Genomic DNA, 19623 nt, shown 5'->3' with positions numbered 1-19623 from the left:
AAAATTTGATCAAGTCAGATTCGAACCACTCCGTGTGAGGAACACTCGGAGTCCCCGATTTGTCATAGACTTAAACTTCCAAAACTTCTTTGTGCTTTTCGGTCTGACCGATTCTTCCATTTCAGTCATACCGAGATCACTAAGTCGATCTAGGTTTTCAATCTCGGTGCAACCGATTTGAACTTTTTGGTCACACCGAGTTATTGTAACTGTCAACAGTTATGCATCTCGGTGCCACCGAGTCGTTCCACTCGGTCACACCGACAGGTCGGGCTATATATTCACATGGGCAAAATTTTGGAAAACTTTCTCCAAACCTCTTCGCCCGGGCATAGCTCGCTCTGCCTTCTAGGTCTCCGGATCGTCGACTTCGTCGCCAGCCGCCTCCTGTCGCTGGTCTCCGCCGCCGTTAATGGATTTCATCTCCACCGTTGCCGCCGTAGCGAGTTCATCGCCGAACTAGGGTATGAACTCGATCACAGTTCTATCCTCGTCTGATTCTCAGCACATTGTGTTCATTATGATTCTTGCCACGATTGAAATACCTCTATCCAGTCAAAACAATCCTTAGAATAGATGCGTTTTGAAAATTTAGGGTTAGGTTTCTGCCGAAACCATCTCGGACCCACCGAGTTAAAAAACTCGGTCCCACCGATTCGGCTAACGCCATTGCTCTAGTAACTCTCGGTCTGACCGAGAATTGCTAATCGGTGTGACCGATTTTAGAACTTTGTGAAACCCTAGCAGTCTTGGTGCCACCGAACTGTGACTCGGTCTGATCGAGTTCACTAGTTTAGGTTCCAAAACTGCTTCGGTATCACCGAGTTTGAAAATCGGTTGATTCGAAATGCTTTCTGTGGAAAACTAAAACTAAGTTTTTGAATCATTCTTTTGCAAAAATCTCTGCATTTTGTGATGCTCATCCACTCTATCTCATCTATAACTATTCACAGGGTCAGCAGTTAGTGTTTGCATCGTGTCAGACCAAAGTGATAGTCAGAACAGGGAAGAAGAGCAGATTCACATGAGTGAGGGCACTAGTCCCTCTAGCACTTCAGATGATGGCAGCAGAAGCACTCCCAGCAATTTGCCCAAAGCTGCCACCAGGACAAGGAAGAAAAGAACCACAGACTCTGAGAATGAGGATTATGTGGCAGTAGAGGATGAGGCCACTTCTAAAAAGAAAGTTCTCAGAAAGGTGTATGGCACAGCTGCAACAATCAAGCCTGGCATGAAGATCAAGGTGCCTGCTAAGAGGACTCCCATGTCCAAAGCCAGAGCCTCCACTCAAGTACCTTTGGAATCTCAACCCAAAGAGGCTGCTGCAGAAGGGAAGAAGAAGGAAAGAAAGAGAGGGAGATGGTGCAAGAAAGTTGATCCAATGGCAGAATTTGAGAAGCATTCTTCTGATGAAGAAGAGGAAGAAGAGGTTGCTGCACCAGCACCCAAGGCAGAAAAGCTGATGTGTGATGCTATAAAGTCAGGGGCTGCAACATCAAAGCCCAAAGAAGCACCCAAAGCTGCCTCCAAGTCCAAGAATGCACCAAAGAGGAATACTAGGAGTATACCAGCTGCAGAGAAGAACAAGGCCCTAGTGCCTGAAACTGTTGCTGAGGAAGAAGAAGATGAAGAGCATGTGTTGAGAAAACTGAAGCCAAAGATTCCAGACCACAATGATGCTCATCCTGTGGCTGAGAACATGAAGCCGAGAAAGGATGCCGGACTCAGACAGTGGAGGTTGTCTGATCCCTATGCTATCAGGAGAAGGACTGTTGTTGACTACAGGTTCCACACTAAGGAACAGCAGGATTTCTATGAGAAAGTGTTGTTGGATAAGAAGCCTATATTGTGTGATATGAGGTGGGTCGACTGGACCTACATGAAGGAGAATGAGGAACACTATCCTGGAGTGCAAGACAGTTTCATTGCTTGTGGAGTTGCAGACTTTGTTGGGCAGAAGCTCACAAAGTGGAATGATGAGCTCATCATGCAATTCTACTCCATAGCACATTTCTATCCAGATGGCAGGATAGTGTGGATGTCTGAAGGTACAAGGTACCAATCAACTATTGAGGAATGGGCAAATCTGATCAATGCACCCAAGGAGCAGGAAGATGACTTGGATGTCTATGCCAAGAAGAAGATGGATCACAATTCCATGGCTCATATGCACAAGGAGATCCCAAATGCTGCAGTTGAGACACATAAATTTGGATCTGTACATTATCTTCTGTCAGGACTCCCAACGATCATCTGGATCCTCAGGCATACTCTATTTCCCAAGTCAGGTGACCACAACATGATAAGAGGCCATGCTATAAACTTGCTACACTTGTTTGATGTGCCACAGAAATTCAAGGTCATGAGCCTCATTGTTGAGACTATCAAGAGGACAGCAGCAGACCAGAAGAGAAGTTGTGGATATGCCCCACAAATTCAGGAGTTGATTAAATCAAAGATGGGCACAGGCACATACTTGCTGGACAAGGAACATTTTGCTATCTATCTAGAATTTGAGGACAACCAAGTGGTTATGGATGAAGATGAACCATCTTCTGTGCATGCTCAAGCCAAGAAGGAGAAGGCAAGGACATAGAAGGCTACCAAGGTGCCAACAATGGAAGAGGCATCTCAGTACTTTCTGAAAAGCAAACAGGATCAACTAGGCTACTTGATCGCATCCACTCTGAGGATTGAGAAGGGGCTGGCCACCTTGACTCAAAACCAGGAGAGCCTGGAGAGGATCATGGAGCAGAAGTTCTACAATTTAGATGTGAAGGTGACTGAGATCCAGTCTGTTGTTGAGCAGCTTCAAGATGACATGGAGGAGAGGAAAGGCAAGACAACCATAGATGCATTTGCCAGAGTGCCTAGAGCTCAGAGATCAGCTGCAGTGCCAGTGACAGACACCAGAGCCACTTCATCTGCACCAGCTACAGCTCCTACAGCTCCAATGCAACCAGCTTCATCACCCACACCTCCAGCTCCATCTACATCAACTAATGCTTTCGTCCTTGGCGTTCTATCTACACCACCACCTGAAGATCAAGCCTGAGAGTCGATCTAGTACTATGCATTTTCTATGAACTTTTTGGTAACTTGTTTCCAAAGGGGGAGAAAAATGTATAGATCATAGGCTTCGAGAGAGAGTGTTGCTTTTTGTTCTCTCTTGCTTTGGTGGTTAAACTTTATTTTCTTGTTTGAGATACTCTATGTCTGTGTGATACTTGATGATCATGTGGTTGATCATATGCTACATTTATGCTTGTTGGATGACATTATCTTACTTATCCTTATATGATCATTCACTTTGCTTGGTGATGAGTGCATGTATTCAATCTTTATTATTTTCAGCGCTCCACCAAGATGTATGTGACATGGAAGAGTAACCCATGAGCCTAATTCCTTGTGCATTTGCAGTCCAAAGCAAATCTTAAACTATGCACAAATTTAGGGGGAGCTCTTGCTTATCACATACTTATCAAAGCGACGATGTTTTCCAATCTTATTATCATTTGTCGAAGCTTTGATCTATATGTTGTCATCAATTACCAAAAAGGGGGAGATTGAAAGTGCAACTATCCCTAGGTGGTTTTGGTAATTCATAACAACATATAGCTCATTGAGCTAATGCTATTCCAAGACAAATATTTTAGGAAAGCTCAATGAATGGCATGGCATGGATGATGAAAGTGGATCCCTCAAAATATTAAAGACAAAGGATTGGCTCCAGCTCAGAAGCTCAAGACTCTACATTTTACATTTTAGTGATCCAAGATCACATTGAGTCTATAGGAAAAGCCAATACTATCAAGGAGGGATGAGGTGTTGCTTAATGAGCCTCTTGCTTCAAGTGCTTAGTGATATGCTCCAAAAACCCTCAACTACTTTCTCACATCCACATATGACCTAAACCCAAAGTCAAAATCGGTGCTACCGATTCTTTCTATCCGGCGCCACCGAGTTCAAATGTCATAGCCACACTGCCACAAACCCTAGGCAAATCGGTCTCACCGATAGGGATCTCGGTCTCACCGAGATGGTATTGAAATCTCTCTGTTCCCCTTCGTCACGTTTCGGTCTAACCGAAGTGAGCGATCGGTCCCACCGAGATTGCAATATAAACTCTCTGTTTCCCTTTTGTAACATTTCGGTCTCACCGAAAAGAGCGAATCGCTCCCACTGAGTTTACCTGACCAACTCTTTGGTTAGCTAATTACGAAAATCGGTCTCACCGAGTTTGTGTAATCGGTCTCACCAAGATTACGTTATGCCCTAACCCTAACCATATCGGTCTTACCGAGTTGCATGTCGGTCCCACTAAAAATCCTAACAGTCACTAGGTTTACTGAATCGGTCCGACCGAGTTTGTTGATTCGGTCCCACCAAGTTTGGTAAATTGTGTAGAACGGTTAGATTTTGTGTGGAGGCTATATATACCCCTCCACCTCCTCTTCATTCGTGGAGAGAGCCATCAGAACAAACCTACACTTCCAACTTACTAGTTCTAAGAGAGAACCACCTACTCATGTGTTGAGGCCAAGATATTCCATTCCTACCATATGAATCTTGATCTCTAGCCTTCCCCAAGTTGCTTTCCACTCAAATCTTCTTTCCACCAGATCCAAATCCTATGAGAGAGAGTTGAGTGTTGGGGAGACTATCATTTGAAGCACAAGAGCAAGGAGTTCATCATCAACGCACCATTTGTTACTTCTTGGAGAGTGGTGTCTCCTAGGTTGGCTAGGTGTCACTTGGGAGCCTCCGACAAGATTGTGGAGTTGAACCAAGGAGTTTGTAAAGGCAAGGAGATCGCCTACTTCGTGAAGATCTACCACTAGTGAGGCAAGTCCTTCGTGGGCGACGGCCATGGTGGGATAGACAAGGTTGCTTCTTCGTGAACCCTTCGTGGGTGGAGCCCTCCGTAAACTCGTGCAACCGTTACCCTTCATGGGTTAAAGTCTCCATCAATGTGGATGTACGATAGCACCACCTATCAGAACCACGACAAAAATATCTATTTCTCCAATTGCGTTTGAATCCTCCAAACCCTTTCCTTTACATTCTTGCAAGTTGCATGCTTTAAATTCCGCTGCTCATATACTCTTTGCATGCTTGCTTGAATTGTGTGAAGATTGCTTGACTTGTCCAAAGATAGCTAAAATCTGCCAAAGTCTAAAATTGGGAAAAGGTTAAGTTTTTAATTGGTCAAGTAGTCTAATCACCCCCCTCTAGACATACTTCAAGGTCCTACATGTGTCCATAAGAGTGGACTTCGAGCATGTTTAGCCAATGATTCGAAGAATGTGATCAAGAACTACTAGACAGATATGTTCGAACCTCAATTACTATGTTGTAGACTATTAGTCTTGTGAAGAAAACTATGTCGTGGATAGTGACATGATCGGTCGTCACCAGTAACTATGTTGTGGATAGTGACATGATCGGTTGTCACAAGTGTCACCAATAATCGATGATGATGCACAAGAGGATATGTCATTACATATTGTCTACATTAGCTTTAATTTTGGAGGTATAATCTTTATCCCCCCTCTATATTTGCTAGCCACTTGTACCCAAATCTATCTCCTCTTCCGATACAGTTGGAAGTAAGGCTAAAAGCACTCTTTTTTTCCTTTTTGTGAAGTCCATAAACCATACAAGAACACCTTAGATGGAAATTAAAATAACAAACAGGCCCAAGGGTATATTAACTCAGTTTATATGTGCCATCTCATGATATTGGGTAACTTGTGGGATATAGAAATGGGTTTTAAGTACTATAGGGAAGAGAGGTTGTAGAGAAGGCGGCTAAATGGCTCCCGAGCTCATCTGCTCCTGCGCATGGACAATAAAATCAAAAGAAATACTAGAAAAATCCAAAATAAATTTTGCATAGAAGATGGTCTAGTGCGTGAGGTTCATGCTAAATTTCAGCTCATTTGGATATCTGAGCAACTCTCAGCAAAAAAAAACAAACAAAATTTGGGTCTGTGAAAAAGTTTACTATTTTGCACTGTTCGGGACAGAATTTTTTATTTTTGCTGAGAGCAGCTCACATGTCAAGATGAATTGAAATTTCGCACGGACCTAACACACTAGAATATTTAAAAAAAAGTCAGGAATATGATTTTTTTTAGTATTTGTTTTGATTTTACTGTTCACCGAGATCAGATGAGCTCAGGAGCCGAAATGGATATTCGGGTTGTAGAAACAGATTTGCTTATCACATTTGATTTGGAGTGTAGTATTTGCTTATCAGATTTTATTTGAGAAAATGCTTATCAGATTTTTTTATATATATTTTTTTAGCAAAAGAAAATGCTTATCATATTTTGTGGAGAAATTTGCTCATTGTATTTGTTGGCCCAAAGTGTATTTTTTTGGGATCAAGCCCCAAGTTCTGTGCTCGAAAACCGAAACCACGGTCCATCACACCCACATACCGGGCCGGGCAGGGCCTCAGAATTTTGCGTAACCCCCGAGATAAAATCCATTCCGGTGGTACGCATGGCCGCAACAGTTCGTCACCCAGCTCCCAGCCCACCAAACCCGCCCCGGCGCCACCGTCCCCCGACCAGCGAAATCGCCTCCCTCCCTTTCGCCGCCTCGCTGCCCACGCCGCTGCTCTGCTCGGTCGAGTCCTCTTCCCTCGCCGCCTCCTGGTAAGCCTCGTCTCCTCCCCGCCTAATTCCGCGTCGCTGGGTGCGCGCGTGCTTGCCTGCCTGCTTGATCGCGTGTTGCTGGTGGGTTTCTCTCGGTTCCCGAATCGGATCCGCGCCGCTGCTCTTGTGTGTTTCTCCGACGGAATGCTCGGGTTCTTCATGTCTTGACGGCGGAGTTTTCCTTGTCCTCCGCTCCGCCGGCGTTCCCGGTTGCTTTTCCGCTGTAAGCTGCGAAGCTCTTGATGTTCGCTACCGGAATGTTCGATTTCCTCTCGTCTTGTTAGTGGAGTTTTTTTTTTTCTCTCGTTCTCCGATTTTTCGGGATTTTCGCTTCAGGAAAGTTATTGGCGCCGCTAACCCTTGATGGTTGCTGGGATTTTTGGTTTTGCTGGCTTCTTGATGGAGTTTTTTCTAGTCATCTCAAGTCTGGTTCAATCTCTAGTCCGTGATTTTTGGGGTTCAGAATTCACTGTACTCATCCTCGTTGTTTCTTACTAGTTTCCAGGCGACAGGCGTGATGGTAGAGGAGAAGAGGGAGAGGGCGGAGGAGGCGTCCGACAGCCCGCAGAAGTCGCCGCGCCTGGACCCGCTGGCCGCGGCTGGTCCTGGACGCAGCGCCGCGTCTGCGTCTCCGACGGGGTGGAGCGAGTGGCCATCATCCGAGGAAGCGGAGGCGGCAACCAGCAGCGACAGTACTGTCGACAGCGGGCGGTGCGACCACATACTTTCCGATCTGGATATGGTGGTACATGATCTCAAGGTCGCAAACAAGGTCCTCAAGGAGCCTCGGAAGTGCCAGCGTCGTAATTGCAAGACGACCTGGAAGGGAGCCAGTGAGGACGACCAAGGGATGATGAAGTGCATAGAGTGCGCCTATTTCTTCTGCTCTGGGTGGCCGGTGGACATAGAAAATCCGCAGGGACACGCCCGCTGGCACGCTGGCGAGCACCAGCATTGGGTTGCTCAGTGGTGCGATGAACCGAATTTGGGATACTGCTTCTTGTGTGCACACCCCATGAGACTCAGTGACTGGAGCGAAGATGACTATGCAGTGGCGGCCAGAAACGAAAAGGATCAGCAAATGCCGGGGGATAGCGTTGCAAAGGATGGCTGGGGAACAATGGCCGGCGTTGCAAAGGATGGCTGGGGAACAATGGCCAGCATTGCAAAGGAAGGGTGCGAGACGGGGGCCGAGAACCCGCAGAAACCCCCGCCCATGGACCTTCTGCTGCTTGCGTCTGCGGCTGAGAACACTCAGAAATATCCGCACCTGGACCTGCCTGCGTCCGAGGCATTGGTGTTGTCGAGCGAGTCGCCATCGACGGGGGAAGCGGAGGAGACCAGCGACTGCACATACGACATCGGGTCATGCGAGCACTTGTTCAAGGACAGGGAGGAGCTGGATGATATGGTGCGTGATATCAAGACCGCCGAGAAGCCCCCAGAGTGCGAGCATTTCCCATGCACTACCACCTGCACCTGGAGGGGAGCTGCTGCTGGGTTGATGGTGTGCACGGAGTGCACCTCTACTTTCTGCACCGGGGATAATGGGGACATGGAAAATCCGCAGGGACACGCCCGCTGGCACGCCACCAGGGACTACCATTGGGTTGCTCTGTGGTACAATGAACCGTATAAGGGCTACTGCTTCGAGTGTGGGCACGTTCTGAAGCTCGGTCAGGACAAGCTGAGCGATGATGAGTGGGCAACTGTGGCCAGAAATAAAAGGGATGAGCGGGCAATGTCAGCCAGCAATGGATGGGATGAGTGGGGAACAGTGGCCGAGAGTTATACAAAGGATTTGTGGGCAATAGTGACCGGCGATGATGCGTCTGGGTACTCTAATGGAAATGGCTGTGTTATCAGAGGGTTGCCAAATCTTGGAAACACATGCTACATGAATGCACTGCTGCAGTGTCTCCTTGCGCTCGGTGAGCTGAGGACAACGATTTTAGGACCGGGTGCTTGGCTGGGGAGAATTGGTCTGCACCTGAAGCAATTGTTTGTGGAGACAAGCAGCACAAATGATGCCAGACGCGCGCTGGATCCAGAGATGCTATTGAAAGATATGCGGGTATTTAATCCGCAGTTCAAGGGCTCTCTTATGCAGGATAGCCAAGAGTTTCTTACATCTTTGCGCAGTGCTTTGGAAGAGGAGACAAAGGACCTAAACAAATTGCATGGGGGCGCTGAGTTTCGTGCAATTGGCAATTCCATTTTTGGGGGCTGGTTGCGTCAGACCTTATACTGCATAAGTTGCCCAACTAAATCAGTTTTGGGTCTGCAATTCGATGAGCTCCAACTGGCGCTGCCATCAAAGGATTGTCCAGCCAGAAGTGTTACGTTACCACCAATGACCAGAAGCCGTGGATCTCCGACGAAGTCTCGTAAGGAACTATTCCAACAAACCGACAAGACTGATGGAGAAAAGATTCAAACAATTGCTGAAGGCGGTGATTCTCAGTTTCCTGGTTCAGAATTTGGAAATGAGGCCATAGAGAAAACACCCAAGCCTTTGCAAGTTGGTAAGTCTATGTGCTCCTCTAGCTAACTTAAAACATATAATGTGGATCAGGCCCACAGGTGTGGTATAGTGAGATCTAGTACCAGCTAGCTATTTTTCTGAACACAGAACAGATGACACTTTCCGGTATGGAGCTCCGGTAATAGCTAAGTAGAGAAAATTGTTAAGGACATTTTACATATGCATTAAAAAGTAGCAGCAAAGCGTTCGGGGTGGCTACGAAAAATTGGGCTGGATGTTTCAACAGTCTTAGCATGAAAAAAGTGTTTGGTATAGTGTCGTAGTTTAAATTGACATTTGAAGATAGCTCAGGGTCTTGAGTCCTTACCTTCATAAAATAAGTGTTACTAAAAATGGTTGGTTAACTTAAGCGTTTGTGGATATTGTCGAAAAAAGAGAGCTTAGAACGTGGTGGATAAAGATTCTTAAATGTGCAAAGGATGAGGGTTTCAGGTTGCATAATCTTGCCAATGCTGATGAAACTAAATACCTGTATGCTTGAATCTGCAGATTCTACTGAAGTGGAGGATGTTGCACACGGTCGTTTGCAGACTCAGAAAAATGATGTCCCACGAGAGATCATTGAAGTGCCAATAAAAGTTCTTGATTTCATTCCTAACTTGTTTGATGACACTGAACGAATGGATGAATCAATAGTAGATCCTCACGGTCCAGAAGATACTGGTCCACCTCCACTTGTTGATATAGAAGCCAAGGAGAACACTTACTCAGTAGAATTTACTACAGAAGACAAGGGGAGAGCTCAGAGCAGTGATATTACTGATGATGAGGCAGTACATATGAACTCTGTTGCATCACTCGAGGACTGCTTGACACTTCTTTGCTATTGTCCGATGGGATGGAAATGTGATAACTGTTCCAAGGTTGTTGAGCTGCCGAGAACAAATGGAAGTGAAAATGGTGAACCGATGATAGCAAGTACCAATGTAAACCCAACAGTTGAAGGAGACCAGACTGAATTATCAGACAGGAAAACATGCCCAAGTGAGCGATCTAATGATTTGAATAGCTTGTCGGTACATTACACCTCTCCAAGTAGACAAACACATGGTTCAGATGCACATCACCAAGTTATTCTTTCTGAAGACAGAATTAGTGAAGAAATCACTTCAGGGATGAGCTATGATGAAAAGAACTCGGCCTCTTGCAGCACTACCAATAAAAAATCTGAAAGTCACGAAGTTGGTCAGGAAGCTGCACCTAGTTCCTTTCCAACTGATAAGCAGACTGACCTGCTGAGTGCCCAGGATAGTCAGGATACCGGCGACCAAAATCTAGGCAGTGGGAAGCCGGTAAAGCTGGATGATCATAGTGCGCTACAAGTGGAAGAAAACCGAATTGAGCAGAAATATGAGACTGGTGGTTTTCAAATACAATTGATTACTAAGCTGCCACCTGTGTTAACCATTCAACTGAAGAGATTCACCAATGCTCTTTCTAAAGTGAGAGGACATGTGAGCTTTAAAGAGATTCTTCATGCAGGACCGTTCATGGACCCCAGGTACCGACTTCTGATAGTTCTATACAGCAATTTATAAGACTGTTCTTTTATGCCTATTCCATTAAGTCCTTACCTTTAGAAATCCAGCAACTATTTTGTGTCATAGTTTGCTTCTACAAAGCTTTAGGAGTATTCCTTCTCTACAAAAATAGGCATTGCAGGTTACAGAAATGAAGGTTTTGAACACAAAATATATGTCAGACTTCAGGAATTTATATGTAAGTTTGTAAACTATTTTATAGGTTCAGGTTCAGACTACAATTTTTTTCTTGGTTCAGACTAGCATTTCGTACTTGTCAGGACACGATAATTGCAAGCTTGACTGAATCGTCTGAAGGCATCAGCTTAATTTGAGTGTGTACTGACAGCCTGATATGGACCGTCACCAGAACCCTGTGCCATTGATTGAAACTGTTAATATTTCTTTTTTAGTATAGGATACCATATTGCAATATGTATCAGATGTCCAGGCTGTTGAGTATAAACTCTATTCACCTTGGCAGTGTATCAGTATCACTGACCAAGTTATGATTATATTATCATCACCTTGGTGTAGTGTATAAAATCTGTTTGAAGTTTGGATTGTTAAGTATAGTTCTGGTTTTAGACTTGCAATTGGATGGATATCATATATATACAAACCTAACATCTTTGAATGACCTGTTGAGAATTAGTATGAGCCTTTATTTCTAATAGTTATAATTAGTAAGTATGTAATCAGTCACTTGAGATACACCATATTGTTTTGTTAATCTGATAGAGCTTTCTTGTTAACAAATGTCCAGTTTGTTGTTTGAAGAAAGACATTGCATTGTTGGTATTCCAGCTTAATCTTCAGTTTCCTTGCATCTGATCTAGCTGTTTATTACTACTTTTTTTTACTCTTCAGTTCCGAGGACAAAGGTAACTCCAGCTATCGTCTAGTTGGTGTCATTGAGCACCGTGGCCACGCCTTGAGTATAGGGCACTACGTTGCTTATGTGAGGGCAGGTCGCAAGGAGCAGAGCAGTGGTTCTTCCTCATGGGTTTGCGCAAGCGATCGCGACATCAAGGAAGTCCCCCTACAAGAAGTTCTCGGGTGCGAGGCGTACATGCTTTTCTATGAGAGGATGGATGACCATGGTATATCTGGGAGCCTAGCCACCAACTAACCAGACCAGATGGACAATGAGAAAGGATGCACAAGTTTGATTATAGCAAGCATGGCAATTGCCAAGTGTAGATAGATACATAGAGTCGTCATCACGTCCAATTTTGTTGCTTTGGCTGAGTCATTGCAAGATTTTGCATTGGTTGCAGCATGTACATTGCAGGGTAGTCTTTTTCCTTTTTGTTGCGAATTGATTGCAGGGTAGTCAACTGGAAAGAATTCGGCTAGTGTTGTTAGGCAGATGTTCACGGAGGCGGACATTTGGTCTATGGGGACATATACACCCTATATGGATTCTTTTTAGTAAGTCAACAAAAAGTCAAATAATTCTGAAAATATTTTTGAAATAAACTTGACCTTCCATTGTACATGTGAGAAAAGTTTCACAAAAAGAAAACCCCCCTTTGACTTCTTTTCAAGAAAAGACAATTTTTTGGCCAAAATAGTGTGAATAGTGACCTATAATAGTAAATAAATTTCTTTTTTTCGGTGTGAAGTCAACGTTGTTTTTTTCCGTGAAAATTTATATAGTAGTGCAAAAGTAAGTCAAGTTTATTCTAAAAATAGTTCTTACCTGTTTTGACTTTTTGTTGAATTATTAAAAAAAAACTCATATAGGGTGTATCTACAACCAGGAACCAAAGTGTATTTCCCAGATGTTCACACTTGTTTATAACCAGTTCTCTGTCCATGAGAAACACGTCTATTTCTCCATCATCTGTCCTTTACATATTGAGAAAAAAGAACAACATTGACTGTGCAGGACAGTGGAAAACATGGAACATATCCAATTAATAACAGTTGTTGATTGTTCTCGACCTATTCTGGACGCGTGGATTATGTGTATCCGAGTAGCGAGTCTAGTAAGTCTGAATCCACGGGAAAACGAAATCTACAGTCAACTGCCATTTTGCATTTTCCAACCCATCATAGGAGCGGCTTCGCCTGTCATTGCTACTGTTTCTCTTAGTTGGAATTGTTACATTTTATTCAAATCACAAGAAAGAGGCAATCAGGAACCGATTGGTCGGCGAAGCTTAACAAAGGTCAACTACTACATAGAGACAACAACTACTAGTCATCAGCGATAGTGAAGCTGTCAGACACATAAGTTATTGCTTGGCAGATGAAACCGAGCCAATACGTTAGGCGGGCAAACTGAACGAGACCAAAACGGGTCAGACGTGGAGTGGCAATCTCCGAAGCTACGATAGAGTCGATACACATAGAACCAAGCTACCATAAAGTTTTTCTGTTTCTAACATGGACAATACTTTCACTCATTTAGGCCATCCTCTTTTTTCTCCCTGCAAAAAAAAAGTTGCTGCTTATAATTTTGTTTTGGATAAATTTATAGACAAGTTGCCTGCTTACAAAGCTAATATACTCTCTGATGCTGCTAGGCTTGAGCTGATTAGATCTGTTTTCTCTGCTATTCCTGTGTACTACATGACTAACATTTTGCAATAAATTTATAGCCAAACTCACTGCTATTATTATGAATTTTTGGTGCAAATGAATTAGAGAAAATAATTCTATAGAAGCCTTTGTCTTAGAGCTTGGTATAAGGAATTTGCAAGCCGTAATGAAAGTATGATTCGTGCAGCTTCTTGGAGACTTGCTAAAGCCCCCTCTTCTCATTTACACCTTGTGCTTAAATCCAAATATTTTCATGATGCCTCCATTTGGACTACAACTCCAAACACTCCCAAATCAGCATTCTGGTCCTCCATTTTCAAAATGATTTCTAAGCTCAAAGCTCATTCTTTCTACCAAATCACTCAAGGGAATATCTCTCTCTGGAGTACTCCTTTGTGTTCTCATTGGGCTACGGTTCATGATCAACTCATTATTCAGAGTCCTGGATACAAATATCCTTCTCTTGTTAAAGATCTTTGGCTCCCGGGACAGAAAGTCTAGAACAATAATCTCATTCGCTCTCTCTTTCAGCAGCCTTTAGCGGCTGCTACTATCCAAACTGAGATTATTAATGAAGATTGCCCTGACATGTCATGCTTGGATCTTACTCCTAATGGAATTTGTTCTTCCAAATCCACTTAAAAATTATGTTTGCGGGATATTCATGCCAATCCTAGGAATTCCCCTTCTTAAGTTTCCTTGCAGGTTAAAAATCTCCTCAAGATGATTTGGAAGCAAAAGCTTATGATTCCCAGAGTCCAAAATTTTGCTTGGAGGCATCTTCAGTAAGTTCTTCCCATAGGTTTGAGGGTTGGCCGCTTTTCTATACATATTTTTGAATTTTGTTGCAGATGTGGCCAACAGGAGAATGAGATACACCTCTGTTCTTTGTGATTTTGCTAGAGCAGCATTGTACTGCCATCCTTGGTATATTAGATCAGATGTTTTAGTTCAGAATCATTCCAATATGCGCAACATTATTCTGGCTTTGCTTAACATGAATCGTCCACATGCTTCTGCTTCAAACATTCTCAATTTTATGTGGTGCCTTTGGAAAGCAAGAAACGACTATCTTTTTGACAGGAAGAAGGCTCTCCCTCACCACACTAGTAGGAAAAAGCCAAGTAGCCGTGTTCCAAAAACTTGGTTACCGGCGCAGATCCTAGACGCCGGTAGTATAACACCAGTGATAAGTCTCACTAGCGGCGTTTGCTTCCAACGTCGGCGGTAATGTTTTACTACAGGCATGTGTGGGCCACGCCTGAGATAAATATGTTATTGTTGGCGTTAGACATACGTCAACACTATCCAGAGTGTTGGTATCAAAAATTGTGTTGCATCACATTACATTACAAAAATGCATTGCATATGAAATCACATGATATTACCTAACTACATTACAGATGAAATCACATTATATTACCTAATTAAAGGTCATTACCTATGAATTATCATTACATTACATAATTCCATTGCACTATATATAATCTAGCGCGTTTGCGGCAGTTGGATACCACGACCAATGTGTGGCGCACTCCAGATTAGAAGATCTGCCATACAGAAGAGTCCTAAAAGTGAAGCTAATCCCCGTGTGGTTTTGGTAATTCATAACAACATATATATCTCATTGAACTAATAGCCTTTCAAGTCATAGAATTCAGGAAGTTCAATGATTGGCATGGCAAGGACTAGTGATTGTGGACCCCTCAAAATGCTAAGGACATGGATTGGCAAAAGCTCAAGACTCTACATTTTTGGTTAAGTGATCCAACATCATATTGAGTCCATAGGAAAGCCAATACTATTAAAAGGGGATGAGGGTTTGATAATGATCAGTTTTCTCAAGTGCTTAGTGACATTGCTCCAAAACCCTCAGCCACTTTCTCTATCCAAATCTGTCCAAAACCCTACATTCCAACTCGGTCCCACCAAAACATACCTATCCGGACCCACCAAGTTCATCTGGACACTGCCATAGCCAAACCCTAACAAATCAGAGTCATCGATATGGTTCTCGGTCCCACCAGGATGGCTTGCCAACTCTCTATAACTTATTGCAATTATTTGGGTCTTATCGAGTTTTGCAGCCGGTCCCACCGAGATGGCTTGCCAAACCTTTTGTAACCTGTTGCAATTATTTCGGCCTTACCGAGTTCTGCAATTGGTGCTACCGAGATGGCTTGCCAACCTTTCCGTTGCCTTATTGATTCACTTCGATTCTGCTGAGTTGATGCAATCGGTGCCACCGAAATGAGGTTTGCCTTTGCCATTCCACATCGGTCCCTCCGAGATGTGTCCAGTCGATCCCACTAACACTCCCAACATTCATATCTTTTACACAGGTCAGTGCCACCGAGAATTCTAATCGATGCCACCGAGTTGAGTCAAAGGTGTGTAATGGTTGGATTTTGTGTGGAGGCTATATATACCCCTCCACCCCCTCTTACTTAGTAAGAGAGCCATCAGAATGTGCCTACACTTCCACTACTCATTTTCTTAGAGGGAACCACCTACTCATGTGTTGAGATCAAGAGATTCCATTCCTACCACTTGAACCTTGATTTCTAGCCTTTCCCAAGTTGCTTTCCACTAAAATCCTTCTTCCACCATAGCCAAATCTGTGTGTGTGAGAGAGAGTTGAGTGTTGGGGAGACTATCATTTGAAGCACAAGAGCAAGGAATTCATCATCATCACACCATCTATTATCTTTTGGTGAGTGGTGTCTCCTAGATTGATTAGGTGTCGCTTGGGAGCCTTCGACATGATGCGGAGTTGAACCAAGAAGTTTGTAGGGGCAAGGAGATCGCCTACTTCATGAAGATCTACGAGAGTGAGGCAAGTCCTTCATGGACGATAGCCATGGTGGGATAGACAAGGTTGCTTCTTCATGGACCCTTTGTGGGTGGAGCCCTTCGTGGACTCGCACAACCGTTACCCTTCGTGGGTTGAAGTCTCCATCAACGTGGATGTATGATAGCACCACCTATTGGAACCATGCCAGAAATCTTCATGTCCCCATTGTGTTTGCCTTCTCCAAACCCTTCCTTTACTTACATGTGCAACGTCTTACTTTGTGTTCGTATACTCTTAGAATTGCATGTGTAGGGTGTTGCTTGACTTTCTAGATTTGCTAAAATCTACCCACAACTAAAATTGGGAAAAGGTTAGGTTTTACTTGGTCAAGTAGTCTAATCATCCCCCTCTAGACATACTTTTGGTTCTACAAGTGGTAGCAGAGCTTCGGTCTCCATAGCCTTGGTTTCCATTGCTTTGGTCTCCATAGCATTGGTTTCACAACCTAGGAGAGTATGGCGTCCATATTTGATGGTACAATTTTTGCCAGTTGGAAGCATAAGATGAAAATGCATATTCTTGGTCATAACCCCGCCGTTTGGGCTGTTGTTCGTATTGGCTTGCAAGGTGAATTCTTTGAGGATGGTAGAGAATCAGATCATGAAGCAACCACAGAACAATTGAATATGTTTCAATACAATGCTCAAGCTTGTGATATTCTCTTCAATGGTTTGTGCCCCGAGGAGTTCAACAAAATCAGCTGCCTTGAGAATGCAAAGGAAATTTGGGATACTTTGGTTGATATGCATGAAGGTACTAAGTCCATCAAGGAATCCAAGTTGGATATGCTTCAAAATCAAATTGACAAGTTCAAGATGAAGGATGGTGAAGGAGTCATTGAAATGTACTCTAGGCTTGCTCTCATCACAAATGAGATTGTCGGCTTAGGAAGTTAAGAGATGGCCGACAAGTTCATCATCAAGAAGATCCTTATAGCCTTGGATGGAAAATATGATACCGTGTGCACATTGATCCAAATGATGCCCAATTACAAAGATCTGAAGCCCACAGAAGTCATTGGAAGAACTGTTGCTCATGAGATGTCACTCAAGGAGAAGGAGGAGCTCCACAACAAGTCAAGTGGTGCATACAAAGCTTCAAGTGATGCTCCTACAACATCAAGTGACAAGCTAGTCTCCAATGAGGAAATAAGTCTAATGGTGAAGAACTTCAACAAATTCTACAAGAGTCAAAGCAAAGATAGAAGCTCCAAGTCAAGGTCCTACAATGAGAAAAGATCTTCTAGTCGTGACCGTAATTGCTACAATTGTGGAAGACTCGGACACTATTCCAATGAGTGTACTACACCTCACAAGAAAAGAGAAGACTCACCTAGGAGGAAGAGTAGAAGAGATGAATCACCTCATAGAGAGAAGGAGTAGAGATGATCGTTATGAACAAAGACCCTCTCGAAGAAGCAAGGATTCAGAAAGGAAAGACAAGTCATCAAATAACTACACAAGAAGAATACATCAAGCTCATGTTGGTGAATGGGTTTCTGGCTCCGACTCCTACACCCACTCCGAGAGAAGTTATCACTCCGACTCCGACTATACTCAAGATCAAGGTGTTACCGGACTTGCTCTAGTATCATCCAACTCCCACGACATATTAAAGGAATTGGAAGATGCTTCATGGCTAAAGGCCCCAAGGTATCACACCCTGAGTATCTTGATTTCAATAGTGATGAGGATGATTTTCTAGGTGACAAAACTAGTGATGTGAGCTATAATGAAATTGCTATTAATCATGCTAATGAAGATGAAATGAATGACAATGATAAGAAGGAGGTTGAGAGTCTAACTAAAGAACTAAACAGTCTTAAGTTAGCTCATGAAACAACTCAAGAAGATCATAGAGAGCTCATAAGAACTCATGAGAAGCTACGCTTCGAGAAGCTAAATTTAGAGCAAGAGCATGAGTTTCTAAAAGCAATCAATGCTGCTCTTTGAAAGAAGAGTTCTTCTTACATTGCCAAACGTCTCCTCTTGTCTACTTACATGCCACAAGGTAAATCTAGTAACAAGAGTAAGAAAGGTTCTTCGTCTAGTAGTAACAATAACAATGCTAAATCCAATATTGTTGCTTCTAGTAGTTCTCTTGACTCCACTAATGATTCTCTTAGCCAAGTTACACTTGAGCAAGAAAATAGCTTATTGAAGGGAATTATAGAGAAAGGTGTTTACAAGAGTCTTGCCAGGAGTAAGCAATTTGAGGAAATTGTACACAAGCAAGGAAGGTACCAGAAGAATCAAGGTGTTGGTTTTGAATGAAAGTTGAATGCCAATGGAGTTGAGTGGGAACAAGATCAATACCCCAAGACAAAGTTTGTTCCCCATCAAGAGAAGTATGACACACTTCTTTTGAGGGGACACAAGCTCAAGGTGATCTTCCACCACAAGATCCCAAGCTAAAAGGCAAGGAAAAGCTTCAAGAAGAGATTGATTCATTTGAAGAAGCACCTCAAGCCTTGGTCAAGTGGGTGCCCAAGACTTCATCAAGTTCTAATTCATCAAGTTCGACTACAACTCCAAGGATTCCTATCAAGTTGATATATATTCGCGTCCCGTACGTTGAAAATTTCTTCAAACATCACATTACCACACCCCATTGCTGTTGTCGCCCCGGTCTCCAGATTGTCGTCTTCGTCTCCAGTGCGCCCTTGCTGCCAGACTCCATCGCCATCGACGGTAATCTTCTCCGTCGTTGCCGCCGTCGAGAATCTCCACCAAGTTAGGGTGAGATTCGACCCCCTCCGTGTTCTAAATTCTGATTCAATTCACAGATGGATTGCCATTACTCTTGCCACAGATTGCACTATTCATTCCTAGTATAAATTTGGTAGATTAGATTCGAGTAAAAAATTTAGGTTTAAGTTTTCGCAGAATGCATCTCGGACCGACCAATTTGAAATTCTCGGAGTCACCGATTTGGCTTTAGCCATTGCACTAGTACGTCTCAGTGCCATTGAGTTGTACTAATCGGTGAGTCCGAAAGTAAAATTTCAGTGAAACCCTAGCATATCGGAGACACTGAGCCACATATCGGTCTGACTGAAACTGTGTGCCATGTTTATGTTAAGTGCTTCGGTATCACGAAGGTTATCAACTCGGATGATCCAAAATGCCTTGTGTGAAAACTTGAAACTAAGATTTAAACCTATTTTTCTTCAAAACGATCTGCTTTTTGTGATGATTCATCTACTCTGCCCATACCCAACTATTCAAAGGGTTAGCTTGCAAGATATCAGATGCCAGTGAAAGTCAGAATGCCTCAGAAGCAAATGTTGACCTAAGTGAAGGCTCTTGTCCTGAAGGCAGCTACTATATATGAGGGAGAAAGGAGTTCTCCAAAATTGCCTAAAGCTGCTACCAGGGCAAGGAGGAAGAGAACCTCGGATGATGAGGATTTTGTTGTTGAGGGAACAACATCAAAGAAGAAGAAAATAGTTCTTGCAAAGGAGTATGGTACAACTGCTAGTACAAAACC

General features: G+C 43.5%; 1 protein-coding gene across 1 annotated transcript; it reads left to right on the top strand.

Annotated features, from left to right (window-relative positions):
• The first annotated feature begins 6510 nt into the window (after window positions 1-6510).
• On the top strand, window positions 6511-12097 carry LOC119338835 (ubiquitin carboxyl-terminal hydrolase 16-like). The gene is made up of 4 exons (XM_037611055.1): window positions 6511-6665; window positions 7164-9190; window positions 9700-10711; window positions 11601-12097. The coding sequence occupies exons 1-4, from the start codon at window positions 6511-6513 to the stop codon at window positions 11860-11862; spliced, it is 3456 nt and encodes a 1151-aa protein (XP_037466952.1). The 3' UTR covers window positions 11863-12097.
• The last annotated feature ends 7526 nt before the right edge of the window (window positions 12098-19623 follow it).

The sequence above is a fragment of the Triticum dicoccoides genome, chromosome 7B, assembly GCF_002162155.2.
Source record: "Triticum dicoccoides isolate Atlit2015 ecotype Zavitan chromosome 7B, WEW_v2.0, whole genome shotgun sequence".
Classification (NCBI taxonomy): Eukaryota; Viridiplantae; Streptophyta; class Magnoliopsida; order Poales; family Poaceae; genus Triticum; species Triticum dicoccoides.
Note: the sequence above shows the minus strand (reverse complement) of the source record. Positions and strands in the feature narration are given on the sequence as shown.

Bases quoted from the DNA above. Each gene is read 5' to 3' on its own strand.
- LOC119338835 (XM_037611055.1), top strand. From the start codon at position 6,511: ATGGCCGCAACAGTTCGTCACCCAGCTCCCAGCCCACCAAACCCGCCC. The intron at 6,666-7,163 runs GTAAGCCTCGTC...GTTTCTTACTAG, and splicing joins TCTTCCCTCGCCGCCTCCTG to TTTCCAGGCGACAGGCGTGA. The intron at 10,712-11,600 runs GTACCGACTTCT...TTTACTCTTCAG, and splicing joins GGACCGTTCATGGACCCCAG to TTCCGAGGACAAAGGTAACT.